At 37.0% G+C, this 27,431-nt stretch overlaps 1 protein-coding gene and 1 long non-coding RNA gene across 6 annotated transcripts in view; both read left to right on the forward strand.

Moving 5' to 3' along the window:
- Nucleotides 1-7,007: 7,007 nt before the first annotated feature.
- LOC144454562 (uncharacterized) lies at nt 7,008-9,758 on the forward strand. Its single transcript, XR_013483067.1, has 2 exons — nt 7,008-7,097; nt 9,671-9,758. It is a non-coding gene; the product is annotated as an uncharacterized LOC144454562 (long non-coding RNA).
- Nucleotides 9,759-9,909: 151 nt separating this feature from the next.
- LOC110215619 (uncharacterized) overlaps nt 9,910-27,431 on the forward strand; it is a 69,905-nt gene continuing 52,383 nt past the window's right edge. For all 5 annotated transcript variants that reach the window (XR_013483066.1, XR_002326581.2, XR_002326582.2 and 2 more), the window contains exons 1-5: nt 9,910-11,024; nt 17,797-17,921; nt 19,611-19,699; nt 20,065-20,141; nt 26,898-27,032. Coding sequence is in view for 2 of the 5 variants with exons in the window: in XM_078147055.1 (XP_078003181.1) it covers nt 10,003-11,024; nt 17,797-17,921; nt 19,611-19,699; nt 20,065-20,141; nt 26,898-27,032 (1,448 nt within the window). In the remaining 3 variants the exon portion in view is untranslated. The remainder of the gene's footprint in view (nt 11,025-17,796; nt 17,922-19,610; nt 19,700-20,064; nt 20,142-26,897; nt 27,033-27,431) is intronic.

Here is a 27,431-nt window from a genome sequence, read left to right on the forward strand (position 1 = left end):
AAGTTGTTAACTAGGGGGAAAAAAACTCTTCACAACAAATTTTTCTGATAAGGATCTGGTGCCTAATATGTATGTCCATATGCATATTATGTTTTATATATACACATAACTATATATATACACATATATATTGAATGGATTCAAATTTATAAGTGTTAGAACCATTCCCCAATTAATAATGGTTTAAGGATGTGAGTAGTTAATTTTCAAGGGAAGAAATCCAAGCTATCTGTAGCCTTAAAAAAAATATTTCAAATGATTAATGGAGAAATGGAAACTGAAGCTACCCTGAGGTTCCATCTCACACACATCAGATTGGCAAAGTTGACCAACTAGGGAAGTAACAAAGTTAGAAGGGCTGTGGGAAAAAAAAATATTGGTGCACTTGTTGGTAGAGTTGTAAATCCATCTAGCTATTCTGGAAAGCAATTTGGAACTATGCCTTAAAAGTTATTCAACTGCGCATATCCTTTGATCCACTTCTACACAAATACCACCAAGAAGATCAGGAAAAAGGAAAGGGTCCTATATGTACAAAAAATATTTATAACTGCTTTTTTGTGGAGGCAAAGAACTGGAAAGAAAGGGGGTGGTCATTAATTGGAGAATATCTGAACAAATTATGGTATATGAATGTAATACAATACTTTTGTACTATAAGAAATAAAATTTGGGAAGATTTGTGTGAACTGATGAAGAGTAAAGTGGCAGTACCTGGAGAATAATTTATACCATCATATCAACTTCATAAAAATGAACAATTTTGAAAAATTTAAGAACTCTGAGCTGAACCATGATCAATCTTGATTCCACAGGGCTGATGATGAAGACTGTTATTTACACTTCCTGACAGAGAGGTGACTGACTAAATACACAGACTGAGACATACACGTTTGGAGTATCAATGTGAGAATTTGTTTTGCTTGACTATGTTTATTTGTTACAAGATTTGTTTTTGTTTTTCTTTGGGGGACGGGAGTAAAGGAGAGAAGTGGGAAGGAAAAAATGCTTGATAATTGAAAAAAAAAACTAAATTTAAAAAAAAAACACTCCAACCTGACTTAAATATCTTGACACCCCAAAATGGGAATTGGATTGGAAAAAAGGACATGGATGCATACTATGACAACTGTATACAGTTTAACTTATATAACAAAATTACCTTAAGGAGGTGACTAAAAGAATCTGAAAACACTTTAGTATTTTAGTCAGCATGCATCCAAGATTAAAATTATTTTATAAAATTTTACAGAGGAAGATGTTGGAAGATTATAAGAGGGATTTCCTCATAAAACCACAGGTAACAGAGAGAAAAAAACTTTAAAGCAAACTGTGTGAGAGACTCAAATGAGCAGAATGGTAGTATATGTAGTTACAAATTAAAAATTCCTTGAAGGCTTTTAAGTGCATTTCTTCAATGCCTACACATTCCACTTTGTAGCATTTTATGAAATGTCTTTGGAATGCTTAATGAATTATCTTTGTGAATCCAAAAGAACTCCATCACACTAAAAGGAAGCTGAATACTATGTGATTTTTCTTCTCCTTTCTTGGTCATCTCATATCTTATTTTTAAATTTTATTAATTTATTTTGATTTATCAACAATCACTTCCATGTGCTTTTGAGTTTAAAATTTTTCTCCCCCTTCTTCCTCACCACCCTCCCCAAGACGGTGCACAATCTGATATAGGCTATGCATTTACATTCCTATTAAACATGTTTTCACATTAGTGAAGTTGTAAGTAAAAATTAAAACCAATAGGAGGAACCATCAGAAAGAGGAAAGAAAACTCAACAGAAGAGAAAAAAAAAGATGGTGATTCAACTTTCACAGTTATGATTATTATCTGTATCTTTTTCTCCATCCTTTTTCCCCCTTTTATGCTTTTCTTTCTCCTCTCTCCCTTTCCCCCCTCATCAGTACTTTGCTTTTGACCACCACCTCCTTCAGTCTCTCCTCCCTTCTATTATCCCCCTTCCCCCTCTTCCTCTTTGCCTTCATAGCTTCTTCCCTCCCTTCCATCCCCACTCTCTTTTCTTTCCTCTTTTCCCTCCTACTACCCATAGGGCAAGTTAGATTTCCATACCTAACTATGTTATTCCCTTCTTGAGCCAAAGCTGATGAGAGCAAGGTTCAAACAATGCTCCCCCCCCCCCTTTCCCTCTGTTGTAATAGGATTTTCTGTTTTTTCCTGTAATGTAATTTACCCTTGTCTTCCTCCTCCTTTCTCAATACATTTTCTAAGATCAGACTAATCCACTTACTTGGATCCATTTAACCCACTTGATTAGATTTTTTTTTATCATTACATCAAAGTCAACTAATACCCACTCTCTTTATGTATACTCCTTTAACATGGTGTAATAACAATACAGTTCTCAAGAGTTGCAAGTGTCATCTTCCCTTGTAGGGATGTAAACAGTCCACCCTTATTAACAACATTTTGTATCTTTCTGTCCCATTTACCTTTTTATGTCTTTCTTGAATCTTGTACTTGAAGATCAAATTTTTTGTTGAGCTCTGGTCTTTTTATGAGGAAGGTTTGGAAGTCCCCTATTTCATTGAATATCCATCTCCTCCCTTGAAAAATCATGCTCATTTTTGCAGGGTAGTTGATCCTTGGCTGCAATCCAAGCTCCTTTGCCTTATGGAATATCATGTTCCATGCCCTGTGGTCTTTTAATGTAGAAGCTGCAAGGTCCTGTGTAATCCTGACTGTGGTTCCATGATATTTAAATTGTTTCTTTCTGGCTGCTTGCAGCACCTTCTCTTTCATCTGGTAATTTTGGAATTTTGCTATTATATTCCTTGGCGTTGTCAATTTGGGATGTCTTTCAGGTGGTGAATGGTGGATTCTTTCTATGGTTATTTTCCCTTCTGGTTCTAGGACTTCCAAACAGTTTTCCTTTATGATTTCCTGAAAGATACTGTCCAGGCTCTTTTTTTCATCATGATTTTCAGGTAGACCAGCAATTTTTAAATTGTCTCTCCTGCATTGATTTTCCAGGTTGGTTGTTTTACCAACGAGATATTTCATGTTTTCATCCATTTTTTTGTTTCTGTTTGACTGATTCTTGCTCTCTCATAGAGTCATTAGTTTCCATTTATCCAATTCTAGTTTTTAACAGATTGTTTTCTTCTGTTAGTTTTTGTACTTCCTTCTTCAATTGGCCAATTGTATTTTTAAGGGATTTGTTTTCTTCAGTGTACTTTTTTTCCAGTTTGCCAATTGTGTTTTTTAGGGACTTGTTTTCTTCAGTGTACTTTTTTTCCAATTGGCCAATTGTATTTTTTAAGGACTCTTCTACCTCTCTCATTAGACTTTTAAAATCCTTCTTGAGCTCTTCTAAGAAGGCTTTTTGGGCTTCAGACCAGTTCATATTCCCTTTTGATGTTGCAGATGTGGGTTTGTTGACAATGTTGTCCTCTTCAGAATTTCTGTCTTGATCTCCACTCTTCTCATAATATGAATCTATGGTATGTTTCTTTTTACTCATTGTGTTTCTTTATTCCCTGGCCTTTAAAGAGATTGAGCTCTCTTGCTGGGGAACAGAGGGCACTGACCCAAGCTTCTTGTGTTGGGAGCCTAGGTCTTGGTCACTGGCTTTGTGTGCTGGGGCCTCTTATGTTGGCAATTGGAGGCTGTAGGGTTTTGGCAGCTTACCTTGTGTTGGGCTGGAATCAGCAAGTCTGGAACTTTCAGGCAATTCTGGGTTGCCTGCTTTTCCTTTCATTTAGCTTTCTTCAGCTCCTTTTAGATGGGTGCTGCAGGGTGTTTATCTGCCTGGGGCCCCTTGCAATGCTGCCTCCCTCGTTTCTGCTAATGCACTGGGAGATTCTTTTGTGGTAGAGTGCCGAGGCACCTGGTGGTTTTCTGAGCTGGTTTCCACCGGTTTAACACCCCCCCACTCCTCCCTTCCCCCTCACTGAGGTACTTGGAGGTCCAGGTGTTGGTGTTTGCCTGCTGTACCACCTGGGCTTCAGGATTTCCTCCTGGTTGACAGTTGGAGGCTGTAGGGTTCTGACAACTTACCTGGGGTTGGGTTGGAATCAGCAAGGCTGGGACTTTAGGAAGACTCTAGGTTGCTTTCTTCAGCTCCTTTCAGATGAATGCTGCAGGGTGCTTATCTGCCTGGGGCCCTTTGTAGTGCTGCTTCCCTTATTTTTGCTGAGGCACTGGGAGACCCCTTTGCTGGGAGGCTGCACTGCTGTTCCCTGTCTTTCTTCTAGTTCAGCTGTTCCGGGGTTTTTTTTCCCTAGGGTGATATTTTCTGGGTTTTCAGTGGTTGATAGGGAAGGGTGAGAGCAATTACCTTTTTACTACACCATCTTGGCTCCTGGAAGTGGAAGTCACTATGTGATTTTAATAAGAAATCTTGGTACTTTGAGTCTCTCTTTCTTTCCTTGGAAATGGTGATGAATGGAGGCAGATCATCAGTATACCGTGTCCCACGTGGTCTTGTGTCTCTTGCATTTGCTTAACTATGTTTCTTAGTTACAATGGAAGGCACACTAAAACATGGGTAGGGATGGATATTAGAGATTGTTAATCAAATCACCATTAACTTTGCTACTGTGAAAGGCTATGACATACACACACACACACACACACACTCTCTCTCTCTCTCCCCATATACATTTATATGTGCATATAGACATATATAGACACATATATAATTTCTGAGGTTAATAAACATCAAATAAAATGAACATTTTCATATACAAAGTAGAACTTTTTAAAAAGGATTTTAAATAAAATTATGAATTTTTTATATACAGCTTGCTTTTTTCCTTTTATAATAAAATCAACATGAAACTTTCAAAGCTGTCTTATTTATCTGTATTGGCCATGACAATTTTCTACCTCTGGTTCTATTCAGAATCCTTGTAATTCTGAATCATAGGCTGCTACACAAATGCTCCCTTCTCTGATCATCATGCCAAGATCCTTTATATGCAATATCAGTCCGTCTCTCAGCTGTCCGTTCTCTACCTTTCATTATGACCTCTGGATACCCTCTGCTCTATTATTTTTAATATTTTTTATTTTGTCAAGTATTTCCCAAAAAAATTCTTACAGGTCATTTTTTAAAATTGTGAGTTTCAAATTATTTCTCCCTTCTACCCCACCCCCCTCCTTTAGAAGGCAAGCAATTTGATATTGATTATACATGTGAAGTCATGCAAAACACATTTCCATTATTAGCTATGCTGCAAAAGAAAATGCAGACAAAAAAATGAACTCAGAGAAATAATTTTTTTTTTAAAGTATGCTTCAATCTGCATTCACAATTCATCAGTACTCTCTCTGGAGGTGAATAGCATCTTTCTTCACAGGTCCTTTCTTGACTCATTGTCTTGATCAGAGAAACTAGTCATCCACTGTTGCTCATCCTTAACAATGTTGCTGTTACTGTGTATGATGTTCTTCTGGTTCTGCTTACTTCACTTGGATCAGCTCATATATGTCTTCCCAGGTATTTCTGAAATCATCCTGCTTGTCTGTTCTATATGATAACTTGTTAAGCCATTTTCCAATTGATGGGCATTCCCCCTATTATTAACATATTGCCCTTCCTGTTAGGTTTCTGTCTATTCTGTGCCCCCAAATAACTTTATGTATATATATATAATATATATATATATATATATATATATATATATACATACACATATCTATGTTATATATTTTATATCTACTTATACGTATATCCATTATTTCCTCCTCCAAAAAAATGTAAGCTAGGTGGTGTAGTACAATGGTGCTGAACTGAAATAGAAACTTCTAGACCCAACATAAGGTCCCTGCAGGCTGCATATTGCTACATAAAACCATATATCAACATTATCTATTTTATACCGTGGTGCCTAGGTAGTCTGGTAGATATAGCATCAGACTTGGAATCTGGCCTCAGATATGACCCTGGGCAAGTTACTAGACTCTGTTTGCCTCAGTTCCTCATCTGTAAAATAGGGTGAAGGAAATAGTGAAGCACCCCAGTATTTCTGCTGAGAAAACCCTGTGGGGATCATGAAGTGTCAAACATGACTGAACAATAATATTCTATTGTATTTTGTTTTAAACATTTCCCAATTGTATTATAATATTGTTTGGCTGGATTCTGGCTATAGTTGCCTCATGTTTGACATCTCTGGAGTAGAGAGCATTGGACTTGTTATCGGGAAGACCCGAGTTCAAATCCTAATTCAGCCACTTGCAAGCTAGCTGGGCAAGCAGGTGGTTATTGGCTTAATCGCTCTGTTTCAGTTTCCTCTTCTGTAAAATGGGTATAATGGAGTTGTTGTGAGAATAAAATGAGATAACATATGCAAAGTTCTTTGCAAGCCTTAACGTACGAAATAATACTATCTACTTTTATTAAGCTCTTTGAAGGCTGGGACTATTTTATTTTGATTTTGTATCTCCAGCTCCAAGCACAGGGTCTGGCATAAAGGAGGCGCTTATTAAATGTTTTCGGAAATGAAATGAATTGAAATGACAGTAGTGTTTTTAAAAAATGGCATTAATAAAGTAAATGTTCACTTTAAAAACAACAACAACCACACCAATAAAGTTCCAAAGATCTTGGTATTTGGCAACTTCCAGGTTCATCTGGGGTTTGGGAGACAGTCATCGCTATGAGAACACAGCAGAAAAATCCATTCCTGCGTCCTTTTGCGGAGCTCTGGAGACACTCCACCTGCTCTCTCCCTCAAACAACAAACAGATCTCTGGTGTTTGAGCCAAAATGTGCTACCTTTATAGCATTTCCTAGTTCCAGTTGCAAGAAGCTCCTCTCGACCCTTTAAAAAAAAAAGAATAAAAGAAGAGAAATGACAAACAACACTTTCGCAAAGCATTCCGGGAGAGGTAGTCCCGAGACGATGGGATTCGAAAGGGAGGTCCAGCGCGCCAGAATCCAATTCCTATATGCCTAGCACCAGGGGCCGCTGCCCGGATGTGGAAGGGGCAGTCGCCATCTTGAGAGAGAGCCGAGACGCTGCCGGCTGTGGACCGAGCCCCAGGGGCTCATCCGCGGCCGCCAGCTTTGAGAACCGAGACCTCCCGGGCTGGTTTTTCTCTTTTCTCACAGGTCGGTTTTTAACTATGAGAGGTTTCTGTTGGGAGGGAAAAGTCAACGCAAGACCTTTAGAGCATGGTAACAAGGCGCCCTGTGGTCAGCCGGATGCGACTAGCGTTTAGGCCTTTTCCTCCCTCTGCCTCCCGCCATGGGCCTCCTAGATATATCCTGCACTAGCTTGCATGCACTTTGGAGAAGGCGCCCGCCGAGTGCCTGAGAACCACTGAGCTGGGGAGACCTCCAGGACTCCTAGAGAGGACCCGGAAATGCTCTCGGGGGGGGAGGAGAAGCCAGTGACGTATTCCCGCTTCCTGTCTGGGAGAGTCTGGCGTTCTGCAGGCCCTGGCCTTCCTTTCCCAGCTCTTCTTGCCCGTGTTTACTATAGGGTTCACGGTAAGGAGGTGAGGAGTGGCCGGGCTGGTAAAAATTCAGCTAATGGAGCTCTTGCCTCGGGAGTTTCCAGGAAGGTGGCTATCTAGATAGCAGGTTCCTCCTGGTCTCGTGCTTTTTCCTCTTCTAATCCATCGTGTGTCGGGGCTTTGTATTCGTATTTGTGGCCCCTCCGTTTGTTGTGTGTCTGTGAGTCCGTCAGGTATGTTTGATGGGGAGACAGTCAGTTCGATGAGGAGCTTCCTTTATCCTGTCCTGAGTTGGTTTCAGTCATTCAACATATATTTGTTTAGCAAGGTATTGGACAGTACGTAGCATGCAAAATTGATTAAAACTTTCATTTCCCTCCAGGAGTTTACAGGATGGTTAGTAGAGTTGAAACGAATAAATGGATGTCTACACCAGAAGGCAAAATAATAGGAGACTTGAGAGAGGTTGTGAAGGGAGGGAAGCTTAAAGAGATCTTGGAGTAGAGAGAAATAACATATGATTGGAGAAATTGGGCAAAACTACTTGAAGGGTTCATTCTAATGAACCCTTCTAGTATGACAGGCAGTGATGGGGAAGAAAAGGCAAAGGGCTTCCAGAAAGCTTATCTTCTCATGAACCTAATCTAAGAGAAACCAAATTCAAAGACTTTACTATAAAATAGAGATAACTTACTAAAGGCAATAGGGCTCACCCAGTGATCTGTTGAGCTCGCTTACTGCTCCAAGATCTATATTTTAGGATTCTTCTATATGATTTGGGGGCATGGTGACCTTTTGAAATGTGGGCCAGACTACCATCAAAGGAGATTGGCTGGGAAGAATTCTTATTGAAGTGAGATGAGAGATGATATGTTTGGCTTATGGTTCTCAAAGCACCTTGGCATATAGATGGGAAGTACATGCTGTAAGAAGATCAGTTGAAGGAAGTGAGTCTGTTTTGTCTGGAAAAGAGAAGATTTAGTGGAGAACCAGTTTTTGAAAGATAGTCACACGGGAGAGGAATCAGACTTGTTCTTTGTAATATCAAAAAGCAGAACTAGGAGAATGGGTGGAAATTGCAAAGAAGCAAAGTTAAGTTTGAAGTTTAACAATTAGAGCTATCCAAAAGTGGAGAAGGCTGCTTCAGCAAATAGTGGACTTTCCTTTCACTGGAGGTATTCAGGCAAAGGCTGCCACATCTGCTTGCTCAGTATGTTGTTGAAGTAATTCTTTATTTAGATATGGTTTGGACTAGAAGAGCCTCTGAGGCCTATTGAGAGACCCTGAGATTCTATGAAAGTTAGGTAGGAGAAGGGACAGTGTGAATCATAAAGGGAGAGAGAGGGTCCTGGAATTTTTTTTTTTTGTAAAGTATACACAACCATCAAATATGAATGTGACTAAAAATAAATCAAGTTATGGGTCCATGCCATTTTCTTAACTAAAAATATTTAAGCATTTAAGTAAATTAAGCGAAATATCCATAGGACCTTTTAGGATTTTGAATATGGAAAGTGCCATGTTTTCCCTAACAGTATATAATGCACTATTTTTGTGTAGTTATCTCCTGTGCTACTCAAAAAAAACCCAGCCTTTGTACTTTGTTTTATTAAAATGATGTGAATTTGTGAACTGGCATTTTTAGTACTTATTGGGTAAATTCTTTAAATATTTGTATTTCAGTTCTTCTGATGCTTGGGGACTTGGAAGAGTCAGTGATGGGTTGATTAGAACTTATGAATTTATATCATTTCACCTATAAGATCATGCAGTTTTTAAGTGGAAGAGACATGAGTTACGAAAGTCACCTCACACATCTTTGGCAATAAAGACAGTTCCAGTTCTTGTACACAAGTGTCTACATCATAAAGATCTTCGTTGTTGGTACACATTTCAAATTTTGCTTATGCTCTCCTTTGAAAAAAATAGTGAACTATGCTGCAAGTCTGAAATTGACTCTCCATTTTAGGGATGAGAGATACTGAAAAAAAGGGGATCTTAATCATGTAAATAATTTTCTGCCTAAAGATTTCATCTGTTATGAATTCTATTTTAAAAAACTAAAGTGAAAGTAATGTTTAAATATAGGCATTTACTAAATATCTTTATCTTTAATTTTTTTAGATTTTTGTTTCTTATTAAGACTTTAGAGTTTAGATTTTTCTTAAAAAAAATCGATTCTTCACTTAATAACATAGCTGTTAATTGTATGAATTTTTTCCCCAGATGCCTTATTGTGAAAATTAAGCTAATCTTTGGGACATGGTAAAAAAAAAACCTAGGAAGTGAAACATGCAATAAAAAACTGAAATCAACAGAAGAGGCTTATACTAATATTCCATGATGGTGGTAACCATTTTCACACATCCTAAGAGAAAACAGAGAACAACAGGATACCTTTATCCATCTTTGATGACAAAGAAAATGGAAAAACTCAGGAGAGCAAGACTGAAACTACAATTTTGTTGAAACCTTTGGGGAATGTAATCTCTCATAGTAGGCCAGATATCATTGAATCATTTCATTCAAAAGGCCTACAGCATGCAGATCCTACATCCATGAATATCAGTGTGGTATCTAGAAATAACTGTACTTATGTCTCTGGAAATATTAAAAAAATTAGAATGGAAGGAAATCTCAAGGTAGCTATCCCAGTTAGTGGAGAGGAAGTGGAATATAGCACAAGCAAAGCATTCATAGGGCCTATTTACAAAAGTCCTGAGGAAAATAAACGAGACAAAAGAAAACATCATATACAAAAAATCATTGGTGGAGTGGAAAACAAACAGAACCCTTCTTCTAATGAACTGGATATAGACAATGAATTATCTCAGTTTTACAAAGAAATTCAGGAGCTTGAGAGTGAAAAAGAAGATTTGGAAGGCAATTGTCAGGAATTTAAATCCCCTCATGAGCAATTTAGCTTATATTATCAAGGCCATTATGATGACAGTTTAAAATATGATGAAGAAAAGAAAGATACTTGGTTTAGTGCTATATATTCACCCCCTGGTGATGAGCAATATTTTAGTAATGAGCCAGTTGGTTGGAACACTGCATATGCAGTTAATGGACAAATGGAACCTACATTTTTTAACAACCCAGTTCCTTCCTTTAGGCCTGAATGGCAACCAGTGGAATCCTCTTTAGTTCCTCATGGCCATTTTCCTTCTGGCTTCAATTATCATTTAAATTTTCAAAGATTTAATCCATCTCCATCTCCACCACCAAATGTTTTCCATGCTCAAGATGTTAAATTATGTGAAATGTACAATGGATGTAATGTAAACAGTGGCAACACAAATTGGAATTGTCCGACATTTGATCAGACTAACAGATATTCTGATTGTGATGGGAGGAACGGTATCATACAGGCCCCTCGAAATGGCCACAGTGAACAAGATGGACGAGAAAGTAATGGTTTCTGTGAAACAAGAGAAGAATCTTGGGAAGACCCTTCTCTATTCCAGATTGAGAAAACAGACAGGCTTATAAACCAGCAGTTCCAAGAGGAAAAGCTAAAGAGGCTACTTATCCTTTTAAGAGGCCTGCCCGGTTCAGGGAAAACAACATTGTCTCGGTAGGTAAATAGTGGTATTGGGACTATTTGGTAATCTTAATGGTATTAATCGATAATAAAAATACTAGTGTAATCGATAGCAACTCTTACATTCCAAGTGTAATAAAACATGTCCTAATTAAGGAGGTGAGTTATAAACTGTCTTAAGTAAATATAAATTTATTACTTTTGGGTACACAGAGAAACACTACTGGTATGGGAAAGGGAGTTAGGTTTTATCTGAGGAAAATCTAAATGCTTAAAATATATATATGCAAATTACAGCAAATTTTATGTACACAAATGTTTAATAAGCATGTTGGCCTTTACGTTTTAGGTAACATACTTGAGAACACATGGCTAGGAGTCAGAAAAAACTAGATTTTAGTCATAGCTTTGTTAATTATTAGCTTTGTAATCTTGGGCAACTTACTAAACCTCTTTATTTGTGAAGAGACTGACTATCTGCCTAGTGTTCTCATCAGTCAGCTAGTAAACATTTATTAAGCCGCTACGATGTGTTTGGTACTGTGCTAAGTTCTGGGAAAGACAAAAGACAGTCACCAGTCTTAAGGAGCTCACAGTCTAATAGAGACAGTGTGCAAACTTACATATGTACAAGCTATGTACAGAATAAACTGGAGATAACAGAGGGAAGACTTATTCTCTCTGTTAGGGAGATCAGGAATTAAGGGATCGGGAAAGGATAGACTGGAATGGAGTCATGACAGAGACCAACCAGAAAATATTGCAGTAGTCTAAGTTTGAGGAAGTGAAAGTCTGCACTGTGGTGGTGGCAGTGTCAGAGGAGAAGGGGGGAGGGGGAGTCTATTGTAGAGATGTTAGGAAGGTAGAATCAACAGCCCTGAGCAACAGATTGGATAGAGTGAAAACGAGGGTGGGGTTGTGAATGACACCTAGCTTGCCAGCTGGAGAGACTGGGAGAATGGTCGTGCCCTGGACAGTAATAGGGAGATTAGGAAGAGGGGAAGGTTTGGGGAGGAAAATAAATTCAGTTTTTAAAATGAGGAGTTTAAGATGACCACATGTCATCCAGTTGGAGATATCCAATAGTCAGTTGAGACTGAAGATTAACAGAGAAATGTTAAGGCTGAATAAATAGATCTGAGAATCATCAGCATAGAGATGATAATTGAATCCATGGGAACCAATGAGATCACCAAATGATCCCACCAAATGAGGGAGAAAAGAAAAGGGCCTAGATCATTTTGGGATGCCTACCTTTATTGAGCATGATGTAGGTAAAGATCCAACAAAGGAGACTGAGTAGGAGAGGTCAGCTGGGTAGGAAGAGGACCAGGAGGAAAATGTTCTGAAAACCTGTAGAGAAGAGACTATCAAGGAGAAGAGGGTCATCAATGGTGTTAAAGGCTGAAGAGAGGTCAGGAAGGATAAAGACTGAGAGAAGTTCATTAGATTTGGCAATGAAGAGATCGAAACTTCGGAATGACCAGTTTTGTCTGAATGACACATTTGGAAATCAGACTATAGGAGTTAAAAAGAGTGAAAGGAGCTAGAGACACCTATTTTGGATGGCTGTCAAGGGTTTTATCCACAAAAGAGAGGAGAGATGTAGGATGATAGTTATTGGAGATGGAAGGATCAAATGAAGGTTTTTTGAAGATGAGGAAGATGTGGGCATGATTGTAGGCAAAAGAAAGCAGAAGGAGAGATTGAAGGTAAGTGAGAGTATGGGTGACAGGGAGCATGCTGCTGGAGAAGACAGGGTGGAATGAGATCACCTGTGCAATTAAAGGAGTTTACCTTGGCGAAGAAAGGTGCCACTTCAATATTTGAGATAGGGCTGAAGTCGAAGATCTCAGCAAAAGGCAGATAGGAGATGTAAATTGAGCAGTAGGGGAGAAAAGGAAGGTGTAAGTGAATTGCAAATAGCTTTGCATATAATCTCATTTGATCTTCACTACTGCCCTATGGAGTAAGTGTTATTCCCACTTTACAGATTACTGAAGCGCAGAGAGGTTTAAGGGACTTTCTTGAGGATTCCCAAGTTCCTCATTAGACACTGGGCAACCTAGCTAACAAGTTAACAACAAAAAAAAAGATAATATTTACATAGTGTTTTAAGGTTTGCAAAGCTCTTTACAAATATTACATCATTTGATTCTCACTGCAACCCTGTGAGGTAGGTGCTATCACCCCTGTTTTACAGATGAGAAAACTGAGACAGTGACCTGCTGAGGGTCACACAGCTAGTAAGTGTCTAAGGCAGGTTTTCAACTTATGTTACTTCTGTTACAAATGAAGATAAACTGTGGAACTTCTCAGTAACTTTGGTACTTTTGGGGCGAATTTGTGTTTTACCAATTTTGTGTATTCTAAGTGTGTTACTCAGTAGTTTAAGTCTTGTGCAACTGACTGGGATGACTTTAATGGAGTGTATTAAAACTGATCACGAGTGGGAAGAAGAAGCTTAGTACTCTTCTTTGTTTCAAGTGTCTCAGGCATTTACACACATATAACACACACGCACGCACACATGTGCACATGGGAGCACATTGCTGCTTAGAAGTAGATTCCCTGCTAATTGAAATTCTCCTTACCCAGGCAAGGTCTTGTTATATGTTATGGTATTCAAAAAAGACAAACTTCCACCCCACTATTTCAGGATTAAGCCAGGCTATGGAATTTAAGTAACAGTCTTTGGTTTATCAAATAGAACAACTTTCCCTGAATCCTGGAGAAGCATTTTACTAAAAACCATTCAGTCCCAGCAAAAGTGGAAACGGAGGTATTGATCCCAATTAGATTAGTCAGAAGGGATCTGAACACACTAATTTGGGTTCTCTGGTACATCTTAGTTCTTCCCTGAACTTTGACTTAGTTTTCCCTTTAGAAATTCATTTGACCTTGACTGAAGAATTTCAGACAAGGATCCTTTCCCCTTGGCATTTGATTGTTGTTGAGTGTTTTGAGGCCAGATTTGAATTCATGAAGATGAATCTTCCTGGTTCCAAGCCCAGTGCTTTATCCATTGGGCCACCTAGCTGCACTGGCATTTGATTAAGTATTGACAAGGCTTGTTTCTTTTAGATGAGTCCAAAGGCTAACATGACTACAACATGGAGAAAATAGGATTTCTTAATATTTTTTAAGAGGACGGGGAGGCAATTGGAAGAATTTTAAGAAGATAAAGGCCAACATAGGGAAATGATTCAAATTTATGAGATTAAGAGCCATTCTCCCAGTTGATAAATGGTTAAAGATTATGAATAGTAATTTTTTGAGAGGCAGGAATCCAAACTATCAATAGCCACGTACTCTAAACCGCTAATAATTAGAGAAATGCACATTAAAATACCTCATACCCATCATATTGGCTAAGTTGACAAAAAAGGAAAATAATAGATTCTGGAAAGTTGGTGGGAAAACCAGAACAGTAACACACTGTTGATGGAGCTGTGAACTGGTCCACTCATTCTGGAAAGTGATTTGGAACTATGTCCAAAAAGCTATTAAACTGCATACCTTTTGACTTACTGCTACTGCTACTAGGAGTATACCCCAAAGGAGGGTGGCAGGGGGATAAGGACCCATAGATACAAAAAATATTTGCAGCAGCTCTTTCTGTGGTGGCAAAGAATTGTAAACTGAAGGGATACCCGTGATTTAGGGAATGGCTGAATAAATTATGGTATATATGAATGTGATGGAATAGTATTACACTATAAGAAGTGCTGAGGGAGGTAGTTTTAAAACCTGTGAAGACTTGTATGAACTGATGAAAAGCAAAGTGAGAAAAACCAGGAGAACAATATATATAGTAACAGTGATACTGTAAACAATCAGTTTTGAAAGACTTAGGAATTCTGATCACCACTATGACCAGCTATATTTTCCAAGGACTAGTGATAAAACATGCTATCCACCACCAGATAGAAAGCTAATGTTAGACTCTAGAAATTATTTTAAACATATTAAAAGACATTTTCTTTTCTTTTTCCTTTGCTTTTTTTTGGACGTGATTAATGCAGGAATTTCTTTTGCATGATTATACATATTTCTCATGGCGCAGCTGGGTGACACAGTAAATAGATAGAATGCTAGGCCTGGAATCATGAAACTCATCTTCCTGAGTTCAAATCTGGCCTCAGACACTTGTCAGTTGTGTGACCCTGGGCAAGTCACTTAACATTGTTTGCCTCAATTTCCTCAATTGTAAAGTGAGCTGGAGAAGGAAATGGCAAACCACTCCAGTATCTTTGTCAAGAAAACCCCAAATAGGGTCATAAAGAGTCAATGCAACTGAACAACAACAAAATGTCTTTGTCTTGGGTTTTGTTTTTCATGTCTCCACAATTGCTGGGGAAGGGAAAGGAGGGAGGGTCAAAGTTCAGAACTGAACATTAAAATTGAATGAAGTTGATGAATGAATTGAATGAAAAAAAGAATCAGGACATTAGCAAATTTGTAGAAATGTGTAGATTTTATTCTTAAGTGTGGACAGTATAGATTAGATAAACTATAATGGTTAGTACAAATTAATATTTATTATATTACAGTTTGCATAAATGTATAATTCTAATAAGTGTGAATATGGTAATTTGGGGTTTGATGAGCGTCTTTGAAAGAAAAAAAAAAACCACTACAGGAAGTTTGATTTTAAAGTGGATTTTAAAGAAGGGAAAGTCAGAGGTTGAGGGGATTCCTAAAATTATTTAGTAGAAATTAAAATATAATAATGTTTAGTAGTTATAAGGGCAGGAATAAAGTTGATTTAACAAACTATCCTACTGGGCACCACACTAGGAGAAAGGGAAGCAAAGATTGAAAAACAAATTCAGCCTTCAGAGAGTTTATTATCTTTAATAAACTTATCCTTGCTAAGCCAAAACAAAATTAAGTTTTGACTATGCATTATTTCTATAAAAAGACACTTTATAGGGAGGATATAATAGAGTTGGTAAAATAAAAATAAAATAGCTTATTTCTAGCTTTTATTGTTTGTCAGCAGCATTTCTTAAGTAGCCCTTTGTGAGGACAGCAGTAAATGCTATGGGGGCAAGTTAAATGACATAAAAGCAACAGACCTTTCTTCAAATAAATTACAGGATAGTTTGTCACAAACATATGAAAGTACTAAACAGCATTATGAAAGGGAGTATGCAGTAAGGTAATAAAATGTAGTCTAGGTTTTTCAGACATCTAAAATTTGGTTTTTAAAGCTTCTGATATTTACTACATTTTCTTTTTGAAGTTTTCAAAAGACCTGTGAAAGAAAATTGCCGATTTTTCAAATGCACATTGTAGATAGATTAGTATCTTCTTTTTGAATAAGATTTTGGAACAATGACAATTTCTTGAACTTGGGGGGAGGAAAAAGCCCAAGGCAGGGTCTGTTTCATATTGTGCTATCTGTTTTGAGAGTTATTTAAACTAGATATTGTGTTAACAAATGTAGCATCCTTATATTTATTGTTGATAGTGCTTGTGTTGGTAGTGATAAGGTAGAGTATTTTGCTAGCCTACTAGGGAACTTACTATATCCTGTCACTTTTCAGTGACCCTAAAGCATCCTGGGAAAGTACGTTTTCTTTTCCTCCTCTTTTCTTCCTCATTGTATTTCCATATTGATGCTGGGATGATGGTGGTTAGAGAAGAGAAGGAATGCAGTTCTTGCCCAGTCATTCTCAGTATTCCTTCACCTCATTTTTCTGCCATTGGTTATGTAAAAGACTGGTATATTCTCTATTTGGAACTTTGGAATTCTGGGTATATTGTTAAATAAAAGTCCTTTCTTCCTTACTACTGAGCCAAGTTTATTTAATTATCCCCTCTTCACTCCCAGCTGAATTCCATTAAAAAAATTCTGTACCATTTTAGAGGTTCAGATATTTTATGCCACAACCTGTAAACCTTAAATTATCCTCCATGATATTGTTTTATTTGTCATTCAGAGTTGCCTTGGGCCAAATATGGGATTTTTTCAGAATAAATTCCTCCACAGTGCTCATTTTCAGGTTACTAGTTCATTGAAGGTGCATTAATTATGTAGCTACTAAAGACGTTAAAGATAAAGTCAAGGTATCAGACTGTTAGTGTGTGAATGTATAAAGTTACTGTAAAGTTACTGGCTTAATAGGCTTGAAAATCTGGTTTTGCCTGACACATTGTTTTGTTAAAGCCAACAACTGTTACAAGCAGAATAAAAGCTCTTTGAAGTAGACTTTGTGGCAACAGCAGAATGTGACAGCTGACAACAAAGGAAGAAAGAAAAAAAAATAGAGAATCATGTGATTTATGAACATTCAATGTAGAGAAGGACAACTCTAACTCAATTTAAGAGTTTCTGAGATTTAATTTTGAGGAATTCAAGAATTCCTGAGGGTATCACTGAATTACAGAATGGCTGATAATTTTTAGTTAACTAGAAAGATTACATTATAGTTATTTTCTAAGGCAAAGATCTATGTAATTACATTGTAGACCTATTTCCATAAAAATATACATTGATAAATATTCATTCTTCTCTCCCAAAAAAATAAAGCCAAGAGAAAGAAAATAATTTTTCTAATTTGTGAAGAGCTTAAAAAGTGGTAGAAATATTATGTATTTTTAAAATCATCTTGAATTTTGACATTGATCAGATAATGTTATCTTTGAAGGGCTAATATGCCCAGAACTGGATTACCTCATTTCAATATGACTTTGATTATTAAATTTAGCTAACATACTTATGAAAGTTTTAAAAAATTTATTTATAGCTGGGTAGATATTTCTGTATGTAACATAATTTCTTTGCTTCTATTGACAGTGTTCTGCTTGGTCAGAATCGTGGTGGCATTGTCTTCAGCACTGATGATTATTTTCGACATCGAAATGGGTATACATATAACGTTAGACAGCTTGGTGACGCCCATGACTGGAACCAGAGCAGAGGTGTGATAACATTAGATGACGTTTCTCGGGTTTTTGAATAAATAAATAAAACAGGCTTCTCTGCTCAAATCAGCATCAAGATCCCAGTGTATAGAATTTCAGAGTTGGAAGGAATCTCAGTGGTCATTTAGTCTAACCCAGGGGTGGAGAACCTGTAGCCTCCAGGACATCAAGTGCAGCCCTTTGACTGAATCGAAACTTCACAGAACAGATCCCCTTAATAACCCATTTCTGAATAGGAATCCTTTCTGTAGCATCCCCCAGAAATGGTCATCCAGCTTTTGCTTGAAATCATACAGTGAAGGGGAACTTACTGCCTCCTGAGGATCCCTTTCTTCCTTTATTTGTAGATAGGTAGAATGGAATAGAAAAGATGCCTTTATTTGTTAGAAAGTTTTTCCTTATATCCAGCTAAAAATCAGCCTTCCTGTACCTTCCACCTGTGGCCAAGTGCAGCCCCTTCACTAAATCCAAACTTCATGGAACAAATCCTAAGGGCATTTGTTCTGTGAAATTTGGATTCAGTCAAAGGGTCACACTTGAGGATCTTCAGGGCCACATGTGGCCTCAAGGCCATAGTTTCCCCACTCCTGCCTAGGCTGTCACGAGGTCCAAATAAGATGATAGACAAAGTGAGTCTGGTACCTTCCTATCTTCCTTTCTGTGTTTTCTACTGGCTGCTTTGTTTTCTGTCCTAAGCACCTCTGCCTCCTGTATTTCCCAGTGTTTTAATGTTGGTCTTTGGCTGCCAAAAGCTCAGTCCTAGCTTGGGAGATTGGGAGGTTGGTGGTGTCTTCTGTAGTAATGGAAAGTTTGAAAAAGGTAATGTTTGAGAGGAAAGATAATGAATTCCATTTTGAACATATTGAATTTAAAATGTCTACAGGTCATCCTGTTTGAGATGTCCAAAAGGCAGTTGGAGTTGGAAGACTGGAGGTCAGCAGAGAGGTTAGGACTAGATAGATAAGTTGATCTGAGAATCAATCTGCATAGAGATTGGATGTGGGAAGTAAGAGAGTGAAAGTAACACCTTAATTGTAAACTTAGATGACTAGAAGGATAGTGGGGTCATTAACCCAAGAAAATCTCTAATGGGTAGAATTTCAGGAGTGGAATACATATTTTTGACCTGAGGTGGCCTACTTAAATTGGTGGATCCTACCATCCCCCTCTATCACAGTAGAACAGTAGTAGTTTAGCCAATCTGTTTCTGTGTTATGGTGCTATTTTTCTGTTGGAAACCATGTTCTCCAGTACATGTTGTAGGTACTACAGCCATTTATGTTGTTTTGATTGGGCTTCTAGATTGGGCTTATTTACCCTTAAATTGTTTTGACGTTTAAGCTAGTATGTAAGTAGCCACATTCACAAGTTCTTCCAAGTACTAGTGGTTTCTGCCACATTCTCCTAAGAGGAAGGCACATGTTGCTGTGTGACTCAAGTAGCTAAGTGTGATATATACATAGTTAGAGCTCTTTTAGCCCCAGCTAAAACATGACTAAAACAGCTGTAACAAGCAAGCTAGCTAGTCATAATAAATTCACGGTCTTGCCTGATTTAGAACAAATAAACAAATTATTTTTTCTAGAAACTTTTAGTAGAATGATCGTTTGTTGCCATTTAATTCTGTTGTGCATATTTACTTTGTGTTTCTAAAGTGTTTTTATTGAAATTTGCTTTTTCTTTCAGCAAAGAAAGCTATTGATCAGGGAAGATCTCCAGTTATAATAGATAACACTAATACCCAAGCTTGGGAAATGAAACCTTATGTGGAAATGGTAAATATGAGTAATAGAAAATTTTGATCTGGTTATTGTTTTCTCTTTGTACTTTTATCCAAGAATATTACAAATTTGGAAGCTTTGATTTTTATATTCCTTCCTATTTCAGAAAAGATTTTTTTTAATTGTATGTAATGACCCTCATATAGGTAGAAGTATGCTTGACCAAAGTTTATGATGTAAGAATTAATTTAACAATTGAAATAAAATAAATGTTGTTAAACTAAAACAAAAAATTCTAATGTATTAAGTATAAAAAATGTGAAATTTAAAGTGTTGCCTAATATGTGTGCAATGGTACAGCTGTTTCTTACTTTAGGAAATCTTCTAATTGGTTGCTTTTCTTAACCTGATTTTTGTAGGCTATAGGCAAAGGATACCGAGTGGAATTCCACGAACCTGAAACATGGTGGAAATTTGATCCTGATGAATTAGAAAAGTAAGAAAACATATTGATTTCTCAAATGAGTATTTTTTACACTGCTGGGTCGCTTGACAATAATACAGTATATTGATCTGTACAATTTAGAAAGCACTGTTGCATGTATTATCTCTTAATTCTAACAACTAATTTCAGAGGTAGGCAGAACAGGAAGTAGTATATTTCACAAAGGTTTAATGATCTACCCAGAGTCACAAACTAATAAGTGGGATTAGAATTAAGATCTTCAGATTTAGTCCAGTGCTTTTCTACTACATCTTGCTGCCTCTCTTAAATTGCTTTATGCAGAATATTAATGATAGAGTTCTGTTAAGTGACAATTATATTAAATTTGTTCTTTTAATTTAAATGGAACTTGGACTTTTTCTTGTTATATTTTGATTTTATTTATACCTTTTGTTTTTATGCCACTTTCATTTTAATATATTCCTTCCCTTATTCTACCCAGCAAGACATCTCATAAGGAAGATTGAAAAAGAGGAAAAACAGTTCAGCAAAGCAAACCAACAACCCTGGCTGCCCATCCCCTACCCCCACCCCAGTTTGATTGTATATCCAAAGAACATTTCTATTTAAATGTTAAAGCATAGTTTTTAAAGGATCCTGTCATTTACTATCTTTTATTGACTTTAATTTCATGCTTATCTTATGTGATTTCTAAGATGTTGGAAGTAATCAATACCTCTGTTGTCCTCTCTCAGCACAGTAACCATAGTAGGCCAGCTCTGCATTTTGCTTCTAGTCTCCTGTCATCTCTGTTCCAGTATACTTCTTGGCTTCCCTTTATACTTCCTTCTTTAGACCAGTTTCTTGCAACTTCATGCATTTTCAGAGAAGCAGTCTTCCTTCCTTTTTCTTTTTGATCTTCTCATTGCCTCTTGTACAAAGCATCAGCAGTGGTGAAAGGAATTCTTTATATTTTTTCCTAACATATCATTGTGACAGGGAAAAATGAAATAAAAGTTAAGAAAGTATGGATATTAGAGTTAAGCATAGAATATATTTCCAGGTACTTTTTGACATGTCATCCAATTCATAATATAAAATATTAAAGGGAGAGTGAACGAAATGATACAAACTTCTACCAATGTTTGAAGAATAATTTTATTTTCATTCTTTGGTGACTCTAGCTTGGCTTTCAGTCCCGCAAGACTTTTTCATCCTTTATAATTCTTGTCCATGTTTTCTTATGAATCTTCCCTAGAAGCCCTAATGCACTGGAAGCTGTCCTTTGGTTCTTGAAGATACTACTGCATCATTTGGGTTCATCATTTATATTTCATTTTTTGTTACGTCACTGGTTTTATCTTGTTTTTTTGGTCAGACATGTTCTTGATATATTTTGTTCCACAAATATTTCTTTTGCTGTTTGAGTTACTTATGATTCCGATTCTTCTTAGATCTTGATGTTAGAAAAATATTGGTATTAGGGGGCAGCTAGGTGGCGCAGTGGATAGATCACCAGCCCTGGAGTCAGGAGGACCTGAGTTCAAATCCAGCCTCAGACCAAACACTTGACAATTACTAGCTGTGTGACCCTGGGCAAGTCACTTAACCCCCATTGCCCAACCAAAAAAAAGGAAAAGAAAAATATTGGTGTTAAAGAAGTGAACTTTTATAGCAACATATGAATGTGCTATAGTTCGAGTTCATTAAAAGGAGTTTGCAGGATTATGTGATTGGCAAGAGGGAGGAATAGTTTTCTGCAAGTCTCTGCAACCCAAAAACCTCAGAAAGAGGAATTATGTGCCAGATGTAATGTAACAAATCAATCAGCAATCCTTTATTGTGCATCTACTATGTGCTCATTGGTGGAAATACAAAGGCCAAAGATGAAATGGTCCTTTTTCTCAAAGAGCTAATGTTTTATTGAGGGGAAGAAGATGAGGGGAATTTACATATAGAAATATATAGAAAGTGAATAAGTATGGAATAAGTACAAAAGAAATAAAATACATACTAAATAACTATAAAGTTAAGGAGTGCAGTAGCAGTTGGAAAAATCAGGAAAAGCTTCATGTGAAGGTGGTGCTTGAGATCCATCCACCAGACAGAGCTCAGGAGAGAGAATTGTAGGCATGTGGGAGAGCCAGGGCAGATGTGATAGGTTGACTAGGCCACAGAGGAGGAAGGAGAATAATGTGCACTTAGGCCAGAGAGCTAGATTGGGGCCTAGTTGTGAAGAACTTTAAAAGCTAAACATAGGAGTTCATATTTTATCTTAGAGGCCATGTGGAGTTATTTTGAGTGGAATAATGAAATGGTCAGGTCTGTATTTAGGGAATATTATTTTGTCAGCTGTGTGGAGGATAAATTGGAGAGGAGAGAAATTTAAGGCAGGAAGACCAATTAGGAAGGTGCTGCAATAATCCAAGTGATATCTATATGAGGAAAGAGAAGATATCAGATTCAGGCGGTATTGTCCTGGTACAAATGGCAAGATTTGGCAACTGATTGGATGTACAGAGTGAGGGGCCTGCAGAGAGAAGAAGATAATGATGAGATTACAAACCTGGGAGACTGGAAAAGAGGTGTTGCTTTTGAAAAAAATATGGAAGTTTTGTAGAGGGGTAATAGAAGAAGGAAGTTAATGAAGGCAGAATGGCACAGTGGAAAGTGTGCTAGACTTAGAGTTCCTTATTGCCTGTATGATCTTGAGAAAGTTACTTAACCTCTTCTGTCATCAGCTCCTTATCTGTGAATTGAAGGGTTAGACTAAATGTCCTATAGGGTCCCTTCCAGCTCTAAATCTGGGATCCTTTGATACTGATTGTTTTGGACATGTTAAGTTTCAGATGTCTCTGGGACATCAGGCTGAAATGTCCAGTAGGCTGTTAGTGATTTAAAGAAGAGGTGGAAGGTGGATATAAAGACGATATAAGAAGACAATTAAAAACCCATTGGAGTTGATGAGGTTCTTAAGAGAGGTGGGGATATGGGGCAGCTAGGTGGCGAAGTGGATAGAGCACCGGCCCTGAAATCAGGAGGACCTGAGTTCAAATTTGGCTTCAGACGAAATTTGACATTTACTAGCTGTGTGACCTAGGCAAGTCACTTAACCCCAGTTGCCTAAAAAAAAGAGAGAGAGAGAGAGAGAGAGGTGGAGATAAGGAGTTATTTACTCCCAGAAGGCCTAAAAAGCTTAGCCTAGTTGTGTCTGTGTGTGGGGGGGGGAATGAAACTTTAACAAAAGAGGCATTTGAGATATTGATGCAGAAAACCACAAAACTTTTATGTGAGCTGAATATTTGACTTGCAAACTCTCTAACCAGGAGAAATATATGAAGGGTATATATGTATAATTGTCAAGAAGAGATCATAGTATCACAGATGTAGAAGGGACCTCAAAGGCCACTCAGACCCCTTCATGTTACACATGGGGAAAAAGGCCTGAGGACATTAAGTTACTTGCTCAAGGTCACACAGGTAGTTAAGCAAAAACAAGTAATGAATCAGTATTGTCATTTTTATAGGCTTTTTAAAAGAGATTCACCTGAGGGATTATCATGGGTTAAAAGAACCCAAGAAACTAAATATTTAAGGGGAACTTAATCAGGAGAAGTGAAGGAAGAAGAGCCGAGTTACAGTGATATTCTAAGGACTAAAGATGCCCCTTAAGTGAGTCAGATTCTTTCTGTGGTAGTGGTAACAGTGGAAAGTTATATAAAGGAGTAGAGGAGAGATGATAAAAAAGGGGCACTGAAGATGCACCCTTACCAAATACATAAGCGAATAGATAAAGGATAATAATTTCTTCAGACTTTTAACAATAAGGTCACACAGCTAAGTATGGGAAGAAGATAAAGACAATCAAGGGAAGGAATTGGGATAGGGGGAGAGTAAAGGAAGAATCTCACCTCAGAAAAGGAAAGGATTAGGTAGCACTAAAGAACATGTACATTGAGAGCAGAGAATTGTATGTCTGTGGTAAGAGACAGGGCTTTGTAATGGGTTTTATCTATAGATAGATACTTGCATATTAGGAGGTCATCTTTTTAGAGAAGGCTGTACATCCCAAGGACTGCATCTCATCCCAGAATAGAGAGATCCCATTCATCTCAAGGGAAATTAGCATCTACACTGGGGTGGGGAGGTAAAATAGAAATAGGTCAACTTGTAAGATGAGAAATATCAGATTTTTGTCTTCCCCATCCTTAAAAAACCTTCACTACTCCTCTACCATTCCCTCAAGCTATCAAATTATCATATAGCTTTTCTCCTCTCACTCATTTTTTAGTTCTTTGAAGTCTGGTTTCTGACCTTATTGCACTGAAACTACTCTCTCCAAAATTACTAATGATCTTTTAATTGCTAAATTTGTTGGCCTTTTCTCAGTAATCCTTATCCTTAGTATTCTTTATTTCCATCAATTTTCAACTCAACTGTCACCTCCTGAATGAAGTTTCCTGATCCCTCGCAACTGCTTTTCCCCTCAAAAAACACCCTGACAGTCTTCACTTTCAGTTCAGTGCCTTTTCACTGACACACTGGCTCTGCCCCATACCTGGAATGCTCTCTCCTCATCTCTACCTCCTGGCTTTCCTAGCTTCTTTCACGATTCAATTCAAAACTCACTTTTCACAGTTTTCATCCTCAACTCTCAATAAGTTTCATCCCTCTGAGATTCCTTCTCATTTGCATTGTATGTATCTTCCAAATCCACTGTAGCATGTTGTCTCCCTCGTTAGCATGTGAGATTCTCGAGGGGAAATACTGTTTTTGCCTTTCTTTGTGTTCTGATACTTAATAAATGCTTATGGATAAACATGGTGGTAATGGTGGTAGTGAAGAAAATGGTGTCACCTGTTGAGTTTATAGTCTTGCTGGGGAGACAATGTGTACAAATACAGTTATACATGAAAGACACATTTGAGACATCCTTTTGTTTGTTATTTATTTGTTTGTTCATTTGTTTTTGGTAAGACAATTGGGGTTAAGTGACTTGCCTAGAGTCATACAGCTAGCGAGTGTTATGTTTGAGGCCAGATTTGAACTCAAGTCCTCCTGACTCCAGGGCCAGTGTTCTATCCACAGCACCACCTCGCTGTCCCCATCCTTTTGTTTTAACTTGGTACAGTAAGGCTTCTATATCATGGGCAGATGTCTTAGATGAACATATCTCTCCCTGCTTTTTACACTGCATTTATTGTACTAACTCAGGAATTGTTAAAGTGATTTTCATGATTAGACATGAAGAGAAGCTTCAAGGCTGTATTTTGCTCTTCTGAGCCTTTTCTAAAAGTCAGTAAGTAGTGCTGCTTCCAGACTGTGTGACCAGGTGGTAAGTCACTTCAGCTCCCTGGCCCTGATCTTCTCATCTGTAAATAAATAATCTCTAATGTGCCTTCTGTTTTTGAATCCTTTTAATCTAAATAATTACCAGAAGGATCTTAGATTTTCACAGTTTTCATTCAGGTGACTGTGAAGATGTGGATTGGTGTAACAAAAAAAAAAAGTGCACAATTTGCTTGTTCTTTTTTCAAATGTTAATTGAGGATATCAGTTCATGGAGAGAATAGTTTTATATGGATTTTTTTAGAAGTGAGAAAGAAGTAAATAGTTGTTGATATCTACTAGTGTTTTTGTTGTTGTTGTTTTTGTTTTTATAGTATTAGTGCTCTCAGTGATCATTTGAAATCTTCCTCTCCTTGACATAGTCTAAGAATTGATCCTTGAGTACTTTTAAAATTGTGTCCACTCTGGCCAGGCACATCTTTCTGTATTTGCTCATTCTAGCCCTTCCAGATTTTATTTTCTTAAATACAACTAAGAGGTGGCTGCTTCTCACAGCTGGTAAAGTCAGAGTCTAAGTATGGTAGTACATCTGTCTTTGAAAATAGGTCTACATAAATACATCAGCAGATCTGTTCTATCTTTTCTATTTGTTGTCATCCTTTGAGATTCAAAAAATACTTTGGGGATAATCTGTTTTAGCTGAATCTCCTACTATACTATCTCCAGACTAATTTTTCCTCAACTGTTTGTTTTTTAAAATATTGAATTAATAAAGTGATCATTAGCATTCCAATACATTTACTTTCCTGATGCTAATAATTCAACATTTTAAAAGTACTAGAACTGTATTACTTTCTTCTGATATTATTAGAACAGTTTGCCTTCCTGTTAGCTAAGAAAATAAAATGATAGTCCTAATCATATAGTGATTAAATGATTATATAAAGCTGGAATTTCTGGTAATCTTTGAATGAATCTTTTCAAACAATTCAGTCTCATAGAGGAGTTTTTAGTTTGTTTAATTTAAACAAAAGGGGGCAGAATTATTGATTTTGCTTAAAAAAATAAAAATTTTTTATTTTTTTTGCTGACTAAATTGTCAGCAAAACAACTTAATATACAATTTATTTACAAAGGATTGTTTTAGGTTAGAGTTAAAATATTAAGATTTTTGTTCCTATCCAATGGATGAAAGATTTTAAATAATGCATTTCAAATACTTGGAATAGCATCATGCGATTCCTAGTAGTGTTCTGTTTTTAAATTGGCATTTCATAAGCTGCAGAAGATTAGATTTCAATGATAATTAACTTTTTCTTGTGAATTGCTGTACAATTTTAACTATTATAAATGAACTTTGAGAAAGCAAATATAAATAATTGCATCTAAAATGTATATAGAGGAGCTGTCTTATTTAATGTCAGTTTTTAAAATACAAAAACCTAACACCTGGTATTCTGCCAATGTAAACAAAAAAACTATTTTTTAAAAATTGTAATCATTCTTCTTTTTTTATAGGAGGAATAAACATGGGGTGTCTCGTGAAAAGATTGCACAGATGTTGGATCATTATGAATATAAAATGTCCATCTCTATTGTAATGAATTCAGTGGAGCCTCCACATAGAAGGTCTGAGAGACTTCGAAGACAGAGGTGGGGAGGCTGTGTAGACTCATGGAATCACTTTGATGTTGCAAAATAACTAATATTAAGTCTGCTTTCAACTAAAGTGAGCTTGTGGCTTACCCTTAAAAAACGAGCATTGAGACTTTATGGAGGTTTTTAAATAGGTTCACGTCTAATAAAAAAGGAACTATCATTACCTCACAGAGTTTGTTCCCAGAAAACTGTTTAAATTTTAAAATGTAAATAAAAAATAGTATATAAATTGTACCTTATTTTTAAATAATTTTTATTGTACTAATTTTGGTTTTAGCAAAACATCTGAATACTGTGGTATGAAACAGAATTCTTTACTTCAGTTGAATCATAAAATAATTTTGATGTCCGAAGTAGGAACCATTGAGTAGTTTTTAATAAGTTTATTGTAAA

Source organism: Phascolarctos cinereus, unplaced genomic scaffold, assembly GCF_003287225.1.
Source record: "Phascolarctos cinereus isolate Bilbo 61053 unplaced genomic scaffold, phaCin_HiC Scaffold_726;HRSCAF=1367, whole genome shotgun sequence".
NCBI classification, from domain to species: domain Eukaryota; kingdom Metazoa; phylum Chordata; class Mammalia; order Diprotodontia; family Phascolarctidae; genus Phascolarctos; species Phascolarctos cinereus.